General features: G+C 40.5%; 2 protein-coding genes across 2 annotated transcripts; both read right to left on the bottom strand.

Moving 5' to 3' along the window:
* Positions 1 to 1,085: 1,085 nt before the first annotated feature.
* LOC124122661 (iduronate 2-sulfatase-like) lies at positions 1,086 to 2,594 on the bottom strand. The gene has a single exon (XM_046485769.2). It carries the CDS (start codon positions 2,592 to 2,594, stop codon positions 1,086 to 1,088), a length of 1,509 nt encoding a protein of 502 aa, XP_046341725.2.
* Positions 2,595 to 7,688: 5,094 nt separating this feature from the next.
* LOC124118984 (iduronate 2-sulfatase-like) lies at positions 7,689 to 8,870 on the bottom strand. Its single transcript, XM_046481335.2, has one exon. The coding sequence runs from the start codon at positions 8,868 to 8,870 to the stop codon at positions 7,689 to 7,691; it is 1,182 nt and encodes a 393-aa protein (XP_046337291.2).
* Positions 8,871 to 12,619: the final 3,749 nt, after the last annotated feature.

Below are 12,619 nucleotides of genomic sequence, written 5' to 3'. Positions count from 1 at the left end.
TACGGTGGTGTGGTAACTGCTGGAAACAGCGAAATTCGTCCAGCATTGTATAGAGCTTTACAACATCTCTCGCACATGTCATGACACATTTTCATCTGATAATACATCAAGACCAGCTTTCATGTGAAGATCACCCTGTATTCCCTGCTTAGGTCCATCTCGGAATCTTGACCACTCTTGCCCTTGGGTGAATCTATGATTATCACCATATTTTTGCATTTGATACTGACCACTGCATATTATATACTGTCATTGAATATGGCACCACCACCCTATTGTGTACTGCCATTGCAAATGGTGTTCCGTAATTTGCGCGTATTTGATGCATTGATGTGTAAACCTGGTTAATTTTGTAATACACTTGTTAAGTATTCACCATTTGTTGGTTGTTTGTTGGTTTCACACTAAGTTCATTTACGTACAGATTTCTGCGTTAATATATTGTTTCAATTTGGGAATAGACTCGTAACAGTATTACTACTAGTGTTGTGAATTCAATTAAATCGAATCCTGTCTTGAAACCACAGAAAATGAAATCCAACGTGCTTTATCTAACATCCGGTGATAATTAGCTATGTCACCAGAAAATAAAATCAACACAACACTTTCCATATACATAAGAAATATCTGTGAAAAGTTTGATTCTGGCTATATCATGAGCAATTCTGGCCACTTATGAACCACTATCTAATAGTGATGATATCCGGTGTTTGCGAAACCATCGACAATGGAACCACTGACAATAAAAATAAAATAAAGACTCAAATCAGTTCAACATAGGACAGGTTCATCTGCTGGGTTTGCTATTTTATAAATGTAAACTTAACCAACAGATTGCGCACACAACGCCATAAGAGGTAGAAGTTATCTATGTTACTTGAGACAATGTTGGTTGACCATATCTCTAACCACTCTTCATTTTCAGTAACAATGTTCCTGTTATATGTAAATCAATATCCATTAACACTTAAAAGTAAGTGGAAACAAAATGAGCAAACCACATCTTGGTTAACAATGATATTTAATCATATCTTCTTTGCATAATGACAATTTATGACATGAGAAGTTATGGACAGTAAATGTAGTTACAGGTGGTGTTGACGATGTCCGACGTGTCTGCTAGGTAGAGCCCCTCTCCAGCCTAACTGCAGGTTCCTGGACAACTCGACCCTGACGTCTTTGTAAGATGGATCCTCGGCTCGGTTCCAATTCTCCTCTGGATCTTTCGTATGATCATAGAGTTCAACTCCCTGTAGTTGGTCCCACATGGGTTTATAAATAGGCCTGCCTTTGAAGTTGATCCACTCTGTGTAGCGATACATCTCTGTCCTCATGCTGTAACCCATGACAATGTCCCCCTCAAGTCCGTTGCCTCCTCTGGGGTATTGGGAGAATGCTGCAGTTTTCCACGCTTCCAGTGTCGGGTTCGTCATAAGTGGCACCATACTTGTACCCTCTGTGCACAGACTGACATTCTGGGAGTCTGGTGGACACTGCCCAAGTTTGGGAAGTCCTGCAGCCTCCACGAGGGTAGGGTAGAGATCAACAAATTCTGTTAGTTTCTCAGTGACAACACCATGATCGGTGACCCCGGGAACACGAATCATCATCGGGGCATGTGTTGCATCCTCAAAGTTCGTCTCTTTCTCCCATTCAGAATGTTCCCCCAATTGCCATCCATGATCCCCCCAGAAGGCTATTATTGTATTATTGGTCAAACCCAAGTTATCCAGCTCGTCAATGACCCTACCAAGCTCGTAATCTACGTAGCTCACACAGCTGTAATAAGCTTGTCGCATTTCCAGAGTAAGTGTTGTTGGAAATGTAAAGTTAATGTTCCCAACATTTGTCAAGTGATAGGTTTGCATATCTTTGAAGCGTGCCAGGCGACTGAAATTATTCCATGCAATGGCAGGCATTCCTACAGGAGCATAGTAATTTGGTGGTAGCTTCAGACTTTCCAGAGGATAGTAGTCCTTAAAGCGTGCGGGGAAGTTCCACGTAACATGGGGTTTACGGAAACCCACAGCCAGAAAGAAAGGACGCTCACCTGACCTAGCTTTTGGGGCCACCTTCTTTAGTGCCAGAATGGCAGACTCTGCCAAAATCTGATCCTGTAGTGGCTGGGCCTTAGCTCTCTCCTCGGAGACCGCTTCAATAAGAAGATTGTTAGTTCTGTACGCATCAGTAGCATGGGTGTAGGGATCAGTCCATGAAACAGGATCGTCACCTCCGGAGGATGCGCCTTGGTGAAATATTTTCCCAATTCCTATGGTTCTGTACCCATTTTGTTTGAAATACTGGGGCAGTGTAGTGAAATTACCTCCATACTGACGAAAGTAAGGTCCGATTAGCCAGATGTGGCTTGTGTCAGGGCGTCTGCTGGTCAGGAGGGCTGTCCTGCTTGGACTGCATAAAGCCACTGAGACGTAAGCTCGCTTAAGAAGGAGGGATCTAGCAGCAAGCGCATCAATATTTGGTGTGTGCATCTTTGGATGAACTGGAGATGGCGCATCTGGTCCGTCATAGGCACCAAGATCGGGTCTCAAATCATCCGAAACTAAAAATAAAATATTCTTCTTTGCATGGACCATTCCTAGGATTAACAAGTGTAAGACCAATATTTTCATCATACTTCTCAAACAGCTGCTCATTTCTCACACTTGGGCACGAGCTGCAATCTTCACCAAGGACTCACTGTGCTGTTCAGTATATATATGCAACTTTCTGTCTAAATAGAACAGGGTGTGTTCGTCTATCATTCTGAAGCAAAGCTTTGCATGCCTACTTTTATCAGTTGAGTGGAATTTAGAGTGGCCACCTGCAGTTTCCAAATATTTCAAATTGTTGTATTTTATTTTCTCCATGAACAACCTTGCCCTGTTGACATTGTTGGAGGTGCATTACTGGTAGATAAGTCCACCGAGTTTGCAGCATGGAGCGAAATATTTACAGTTTCTGATGTTGGGGAGCTGACTAAATAGGATCAGGTGCTATCGTTCGGTGACATGGCTGATTGACTGCCATTATGTTCCGATTCCGTGGATTACTGATTAGGCTTGGTGATATATATTGCTTATTTCTCCATAGGAGAGTTAGAACGAGGGAGACATGGGAGAATGTATAAAGGTGGGATGGAAATTAATAATGGAAATAGTTATGTGATTGAGTGAGTGACTTAAAATTTAAAGTCACATCGGCAATATTTCAGCCATATAGTGACTAAACAAGTTATAAGGAATAATACATACATATAGACATTAAAATCTGTCGACAAAGGACAGTGAAACACTTGACTATCACAGATGTAGATTTAAAACTAGCATATCATCATAAAATTTGAACAATTCATAACAGTACACAATAAAAATGGGCTATAGATCACCAATAACCAAAGGTAGGTCACCATACAAGGGACCATGGGGACTTACGGTACATCTGCTTCCTGCATGGTACCAAAGCAGGATTTACACCATCCCTCTGGCCACTGGTGATTGTTAGAAAGTTTTTAGCGAAATCATTTAAAAACAATAAGAATCCTACGATTAAAAACATGGAAATGAAACATACTTTGAATGAACTGTCTCTTACATACTCTTGCAGGGGGACAATTATTTTACGTTACTTCAACCCCCTTTGAAGGTAAAGTCATAAACAATCACAGTTATCGAATCATTCTACCAAATTAAAATCACTTACTTTTTACAATATATATAATCAAAATTTATCTAATAATTCAATTTCATTAAAAAATCCAAGAATTAAATGAGAGCTTACATTAAAGATCCTTTATGGATGAAACCTGGAAATAATTATCCCTTGTGATGGAAAAATCTATACAGTCAAGCAGGACATGCTTGACTGTGATTCTTTCATCACAAGGGATACAGAATGGAGGATATTCACTTTGCAATAAATACACATGTGTATAACGCGAATGGCCAATACGACATCGTCGCATAATGACCTCTTCAAATCTGGACTGACAACCCAAGTAAGTGTAACCGATAGTTGGTTTTATTGCATGTAATTTATTAGAACCTACTTGGTTGTCCCACTTCTTTTGCATTAGATCTTTGATATAGTACCTAATGACAGTCTTGTAGTCACTGTATGGTAGCAGAAGTGGTGTCACAGATTTGTTGAGAGCTGCCTTTGCTGCATCATCAGCCATAGTGTTACCCGTGAATCCAGCATGACTGGCAACCAGCAAAAGACGATGTCGTATTGGCCAGCATGTCGGGTGTGTGCAATACATTAGCTCCTGTGAACTATGTTCACTGGGCCTTTTTGTAAATGGCCTAATTGCAGCACTAAAAAAAAGTTATTATTGGTGTTATTTTTCCATCTGCAGTTTATGATAGAATTTGTTACTGAATTTGTAATGAGTAAGGATGAGACATATGGACAAACAACTTCTTTATTACAATTAGGAGCGATGGTTTCGGTGTATGTTCTAACATCATTATCAAGCAAGTGAAGTACAGAGTATGGTTGACAAGAATATATATTGTTTATACAGTTGAGTAGGTTTAAGATCAGTTTCACTGTTGTATTTGTAATAAGTTGTGTTTCTGTATGAAGTTAGTCAGTGAATGCAACAACTGTGTCCATGACACTTTTGGAGGTACATACACTCAAGCAATACAGAACTTACCAACAAGAAAGGAAATGTATTCAACACTGTGAGATGACGTTATGTGCCAAGTTTGGTAAAGAAATATAGTAGGGTTTTCAAGATCTGCTCCGGAAACGAGGACTATCGCCATTTTCAGTCTAAGTCAAAGTCGTTGCCATGGAAACAAAAAATACCATTTTAAAAAATTCCCAAACTATCAAAAGACACCAGTTCACCACTAGACCTATCTATGCGCCAAGTATGGTGAAGAAATATAGTACGGTTTTCAAGATCTGCTCCGGAAACGAGGACTATCGCCATTTTCAGTCTAAGTCAAAGTCGTTGCCATGGAAACAAAAAATAACATTTTAAAACATTCCCAAACTATCAAAAGGCACCAGTTCACCACTAGATCTCTCTATGTGCCAAGTTTGATGAAGAAATATAGTACGGTTTTCAAGATCTGCTCCGGAAACGAGGACTAATGTCATTTTCAGTCTTAATCAAAGTTGTTGCCATGGAAACTCGAATAATAACTATTTTAAAAATCCCAAACTATCAAAAGGCACCAGTTCACCACCAGATCTATCTATGTGCCAAGTTTGATGAAGAAATATAGTACGGTTTTCAAGATCTGCCCCGGAAACGAGGACTACTGCCATTTTCATTCTAAATCAAAGTCGTTGCCATGGAAACTCGAAAGATATTTTTTTTAAAAATCCCAAACTATCAAAAGGCACCAGTTCACCACTAGATTGATCTATATGCCAAGTTTGGTGAAGGAATATGGTACAGTTTGCAAGATCTGCTCCGGAAACGAAATGTGACGGACGGAGGGAGGACGGCCGGACGGAAGAACGGAAGGACGGACGGACGGCACCCATTCCTATATCCCCCTTCCGCTTCGTGGCGGGGGATAATAAATGGATGACGTGAAGAGCTAGATTTGATTGCCTGTAGACAAGAAAGTGGCCAATCTATACAAGTGCAAGCCAAATCACAACTTGAATCATTCTCAGAATGAAGTATGTCTTATTAAAGGAAATTCACTGGGCCTCATAGTGAGTGAAGTCATTGTGATATCTCGATCTTTGTTCTGCGACATGGTGTACCGTTAAATTGGGGCCTGTCTATACTACATTGCATTTTATTTATGGCCACTGGCACTGTGTACTAGTCCGAACTGATGGCCCGAGTCCTAGACAACCGAGTGCCAGGTAGGCAACCAACAAGTGTCATCTTTCAACGTCTTTTGGAAGGATGAGGCCGTGTAGCCACGACATTCCGTTTTCCAGCCAAGCGGTCTGTCCACTAGAGCTGTGATGATACACTAAGCTCAGTGAGCTGGCGTAATATGCCACATTTATGCCAAATATACCTTGTTTGAAAAGACACGTTTCTCATTTAGTTACGTTTAATGAGACCATACCTCAGTTATAGTTGTATATGTATATCAGTGCCTCCAGTTAACCTTGATGCATGATGGTGTAGTTTGTTCGGTTGCAGGACATCATATGGCAGGATCCGACAGTACTTGGGAATTTATTATCAGACTCTGTGGCTAGTGTTGTGTCTCCGTATTCCAACGGTGTAGAGGGTTGCACATGCTTTCATTCAGTGGCCTGGTCTTGTCTAGATTTGATTATACAGAGGTTGCTGTGTTGTAGCAGTAACACATACTGTGACATTAAATAACACCCACTTTCATGTTTATTTGCGTCACCTCATTGGGTTATTTATATTTAAATATGATTTACTTTAACGAGTTGTTTCAGACACATACAAATGTAAATGTATACAAGGACCTGTTATTGTTGTTATATGCCAGTGTATTGTATTATTGAACAATGAGTGTAACTGTGCTGCATTGTTTCTGTTGCGATTCGGTTGACGCTCATTGCATTAAATTTGGACAGTGGTCAGGCGTCAGGAACATAGTACTATTTTATGTAAACAGTCGTCAGGAAGTTACTATATTTTGATGCTACGGTGGTGTGGTAACTGCTGGAAACAGCGAAATTCGCCCAGCATTGTATAGAGCTTTACAGCATCTCTCGCACATGTCATGACACATTTTCATCTGATAATACATCAAGACCAGCTTCCATGTGAAGATCACCCTGTATTCCCTGCTTAGGTCCATCTCGGAAGCTTGACCACTCTTGCCCCTGGGTGAATCTATGATTATCACCGTATTTTTGCATTTGATACTGACCACTGCATATTATATACTGTCATTTAATATTGTACTACCACCCTATTGTGTACTGCCATTGCAAATGGTGTTCCGTAATTTGCGAGTATTTGATGCATTGATGTGTAAACCTGGTTAATTTTGTAATACACTTGTTAAGTATTTACCATTTGTTGGTTGTTTGTTGGTTTCACACTAAGTTCATTTACGTACAGATTTCTGCGTTAATATATTGTTTCAATTTGGGAATTGACACGTAACAGTATTACTACTAGTGTTGTGAATTCAATTAGATCGAATCCTGTCTTGAAACCACAGAAAATGAAATCCAATGTGCTTTATCTAACATCCGGTGATAATTAGCTATGTCACCAGAAAATAAAATCAACACAACACTTTCCATATACATAAGAAATATCTGTGAAAAGTTGGATTCTGGCTATATCATGAGCAATTCTGGCCACTTATGAACCACTATCTAATAGTGATGATATCCGGTGTTTGCGAAACCATCGACAATGGAACCACTGACAATAAAAATAAAATAAAGACTCAAATCAGTTCAACATAGGACAGGTTCATCTGCTGGGTTTGCTATTTTATAAATGTAAACTTAACCAACAGATTGCGCACACAACGCCATGAGCGGCAGAAGTTATCTATGTTACTTGAGACAATGTTGGTTGACCAGATCTCTAACCAATCTACATTTTCAGAGACAATGTTTCTGTTTTATGTAAATCAATATCCATTCACACTTAAAAGTAAGTGGAAACAAAATGAGCAAATCACATCTTTGGTTATAACGATATTTAATCATATCTTATTTGCATAATGACAATTTATGACATGAGAAGTTATGGACAGTAAATGTAGTTACAGGTGGTGTTGACGACCTCCGACGTGTCTGTCAGGTAAAGCCCCTCTCCAGCCTAACTGCAGGTTCCTGGACAACTCGACCCTGACGTCTTTGTAAGATGGATCCTCGGCTCGGTTCCAATTCTCCTCTGGATCTTTCGTATGATCATAGAGTTCAACTCCCTGTAGTTGATCCCACATGGGTTTATAAATAGGCCTGCCTTTGAAGTTGATCCACTCTGTGTAGCGATACATCTCTGTCCTCATGCTGTAACCCATGACAATGTCCCCCTCAAGTCCGTTGCCTCCTCTGGGGTATTGGGAGAATGCTGCAGTTTTCCACGCTTCCAGTGTCGGGTTCGTCATAAGTGGCACCATACTTGTACCCTCTGTGCACAGACTGACATTCTGGGAGTCTGGTGGACACTGCTCAAGTTTGGGAAGTCCTGCAGCCTCCACGAGGGTTGGGTAGAGATCAACAAATTCTGTTAGTTTCTCAGTGACAATACCATGATCGGTGACCCCGGGAACACGAATCATCATCGGGGCATGTGTTGCATCCTCAAAGTTCGTCTCCTTCGCCCATTCAGCATGTTCCCCCAATTGCCATCCATGATCCCCCCAGAAGGCTATTATTGTATTATTGGTCAAGCCCAGGTTATCCAGCTCGTCAATGACCCTACCAAGTTCGTAATCTACGTAGCTCACACAGCTGTAATAAGCCTGTCGCATTTCTAGAGTAAGCATTGTTGGAAATGTATAGTTAATGTTCCCAACATTTGTCAAGTGATAGGTTTGCATATCTTTGAAGTGTGCCAGGTTACTGAAATTATGCCATGCAATAGCAGGCATTCCTACTGGAGCATAGTAATTTGGTGGTAGCTTCAAACTTTCCAGAGGATAGTAGTCCTTAAAGCGTGCGGGAAAGTTCCAGGTAATATGGGGTTTACGGAAACCCACAGCCAGAAAGAAAGGACGCTCACCTGACCTAGCTTCTGGGGCCACCTCCTTTAGTGCCTGAATGGCAGACTCTGCCAAAATCTGATCCTGTAGTGGCTGGGCCTTAGCTCTCTCCTCGGAGACCGCTTCAATAAGAAGATTGTTAGTTATGTACGCATCAGTAGCATGGGTGTAGGGATCAGTCCATGAAACAGGATCGTCACCTCCGGAGGATGCGCCTGGGTGAAATATTTTCCCCATTCCTATGGTTCTGTACCCATTTTGTTTGAAATACTGGGGCAGTGTAGTGAAATTACCTCCATACTGACGAAAGTAAGGTCCGATTAGCCAGATGTGGCTTGTGTCAGGGCGTCTGCTGGTCAGGAGGGCTGTCCTGCTTGGACTGCATAAAGCCACTGAGACGTAGGCTCGTTTAAGAAGGAGGGATCTAGCAGCAAGCGCATCAATATTTGGTGTGTGCATCTTTGGATGAACTGGAGATGGCGCATCTGGTCCGTCATAGGCACCGAGATTGGGTCTCAAATCATCCGAAACTAAAAATAAAATATTCTTCTTTGCATGGACTATTCCTAGGATTAACAAGTGTAAGACCAATATTTTCATCATACTTCTCAAACAGCTGCTCATTTCTCACACTTGGGCACGAGCTGCAATCTTCACCGAGGACTCACTTCGCTGTTCGGTATATATATGCTACTTTCTGTCTAAATAGAACAGGGTGTGTTCGTCTATCATTCTGAAGCAAAGGTTTGCATGCCTACTTTTATCAGTTGAGTGGAATTTAGAGTGGCCACCTGCAGTTTCCAAATATTTCAAATTGTTGTATTTTATTTTCTCCATGAACACCCTTGCCCTGTTGACATTGTTGGAGGTCTTTTACTGGCAGATAAGTCCACCGAGTTTGCAGCATGGAGCGAAATATTTACAGTTTCTGATGTTGGGGAGCTGACTAAATAGGATCAGGTGCTCACGCTCGGTGACATGGCTGATTGACTGCCATTATGCTCCGATGCCGTGGATTACTGATTACGCCCAGTGATATATATTGTTTATCCCTCCATTGGAAAGTAAGAACGAGGGAGACATGGGAGAATGTATAAAGGTTGGATGGTAATTAATAATGGAAATAGTTATGTGAGTGAGTGAGTGACTTAAAATTTAAAGTCACATCGGCAATATTTCAGCCATATAGTGACAAAATCAAGTTATAAGGTAATAATACATACATATAGACATTAAAATCTGTCGACAAAGGACAGTAATAGCACTAGACTATTTCAGATGTAGATTTAAAACTAGCATATCATCATAAAATTTGAACAATTCATAACAGTACACAATAAAAATGGGCTATAGATCACCAATAACCAAAGGTAGGTCACTATAAAAGGGACCACGGTACATCTGCTTTCTGCATGGTACCAAAGCAGGATTTACACCATCCCTCTGGCCACTGGTGATTGTTAGAAAGTTTTTAGCGAAATCATTTAAAAACAATAAGAATTCTACGATTAAAAACATGGAAATGAAACATACTTTGCATGAACTGGGACTTACATACTCTTGCAGGGGGACAACTATTTTACGTTACTTCAACCCCCTTTGAAGGTAAAGTCATAAACAATCACAGTTATCGAATCATTCTACCAAAATTAAAATCACTTACTTTTTACAATATATATAATCAAAATTTATCTAATAATTCAATTTCATTAAAAAATCCAAGAATTAAATGAGAGCTTACATTAAAGATCCTTTATGGATGAAACCTGGAAATAATTATCCCTTGTGATGGAAAAATCTATACAGTCAAGCAGGACATGCTTGACTGTGATTCTTTCATCACAAGGGATACAGAATGGAGGATATTCACTTTGCAATAAATACACATGTGTATAACGCGAATGGCCAATACGACATCGTCGCATAATGACCTCTTCAAATCTGGACTGACAACCCAAGTAAGTGTAACCGATAGTTGGTTTTATTGCATGTACTTTGTTAGAACCTACTTGGTTGTCCCACTTCTTTTGCATTAGATCTTTGATATAGTACCTAATGACAGTCTTGTAGTCACTGTATGGTAGCAGAAGTGGTGTCAACAGATTTGTTGAGAGCTGCCTTTGCTGCATCATCAGCCATAGTGTTACCCGTGATTCCAGCATGACTGGCAACCAGCAAAAGACGATGTCGTATTGGCCAGCATGTCGGGTGTGTGCAATGCATTAGCTCCTGTGAACTATGTTCACTGGGCCTTTTTGTAAATGGCCTAATTGCAGCACTAAAAAAAAGTTATTATTGGTGTTATTTTTCCATCTGCAGTTTATGATAGAATTTGTTACTGAATTTGTAATGAGAAAGGATGAGACATATGGACAAACAACTTCTTTATTACAATTAGGAGCGATGGTTTCGGTGTATGTTCTAACATCATTATCAAGCAAGTGAAGTACAGAGTATGGTTGACAAGAATATATATTGTTTATACAGTTGAGTAGGTTTAAGATCAGTTTCACTGTTGTATTTGTAATAAAATGTGTTTCGGTATGAAGTTAGTCAGTGAATGCAACAACTGTGTCCATGACACTTTTGGAGGTACATACACTCAAGCAATACAGAACTTACCAACAAGAAAGGAAATGTATTCAACACTGTGAGATGACGTTATGTGCCAAGTTATGTAAAGAAATATAGTAGGGTTTTCAAGATCTGCTCCGGAAACGAGGACTATCGCCATTTTCAGTCTAAGTCAAAGTCGTTGCCATGGAAACAAAAAATACCTTTTTAAAACATTCCCAAACTATGAAAAGGCACCAGTTCAACACTAGATCTATCTATGTGCCAAGTTTGATGAAGAAATATAGTACGGTTTTCAAGATCTGCTCCGGAAACGAGGACTATCGTCATTTTCAGTCTAAATTAAAGTTGTTGCCATGGAAACTCGAATAATAACTATTTTAAAAATCCCAAACTATCAAAAGGCACCAGTTCACCACCAGATCTATCTATGTGCCAAGTTTGATGAAGAAATATAGTACGGTTTTCAAGATCTGCCCCGGAAACGAGGACTACTGCCATTTTCATTCTAAATCAAAGTCGTTGCCATGGAAACTCGAAAGATATTTTTTTTAAAAATCCCAAACTATCAAAAGGCACCAGTTCACCACTAGATTGATCTATATGCCAAGTTTGGTGAAGGAATATGGTACAGTTTGCAAGATCTGCTCCGGAAACGAAATGTGACGGACGGAGGGAGGACGGCCGGACGGAAGAACGGAAGGACGGACGGACGGCACCCATTCCTATATCCCCCTTCCGCTTCGTGGCGGGGGATAATAAATGGATGACGTGAAGAGCTAGATTTGATTGCCTGTAGACAAGAAAGTGGCCAATCTATACAAGTGCAAGCCAAATCACAACTTGAATCATTCTCAGAATGAAGTATTTCTTATTAAAGTAAACTCACTGGGCCTCATAGTGAATGAAGTCATTGTGATACCTCGATCTTTGTTCTGCGACATGGTGTACCGTTAAATTGGGGCCTGTCTATACTACATTGCATTTTATTTATGGCCACTGGCACTGTGTACTAGTCCGAACTGATGGCCCGAGTCCTAGACAACCGAGTGCCAGGTAGGCAACCAACAAGTGTCATCTTTCAACGTCTTTTGGAAGGATGAGGCCGTGTACCTAGCCACGACATTCCGTTTTCCAGCCAAGCGGTCTGTCCACTAGAGCTGTGATGATACACTAAGCTCAGTGAGCTGGCGTAATATGCCACATTTATGCCAAATATACCTTGTTTGAAAAGACACGTTTCTCATTTTGTGACGTTTTATGAGACCATACCTCAGTTATAGTTGTATATGTATATCAATGCCTCCAGTTAACCTTGATGCATGATGGTGTAGTTTGTTCGGTTGCAGGACATCATATGGCAGGATCCGACAGTACTTGGGAATATATTATCAGACTCTGTGGCTAGTGTT

Source organism: Haliotis rufescens, unplaced genomic scaffold (genome assembly GCF_023055435.1).
Source record: "Haliotis rufescens isolate VD_foot unplaced genomic scaffold, xgHalRufe1.0.p SCAF_41, whole genome shotgun sequence".
NCBI lineage: Eukaryota > Metazoa > Mollusca > Gastropoda > Lepetellida > Haliotidae > Haliotis > Haliotis rufescens.
This window is presented reverse-complemented; position numbering and strand designations above follow the sequence as displayed.

Coding starts and splice junctions, on each gene's coding strand:
- LOC124122661 (XM_046485769.2), bottom strand. CDS start 2,594: ATGGTCCATGCAAAGAAGAATATTTTATTTTTAGTTTCGGATGATTTG.
- LOC124118984 (XM_046481335.2), bottom strand. CDS start 8,870: ATGGGGAAAATATTTCACCCAGGCGCATCCTCCGGAGGTGACGATCCT.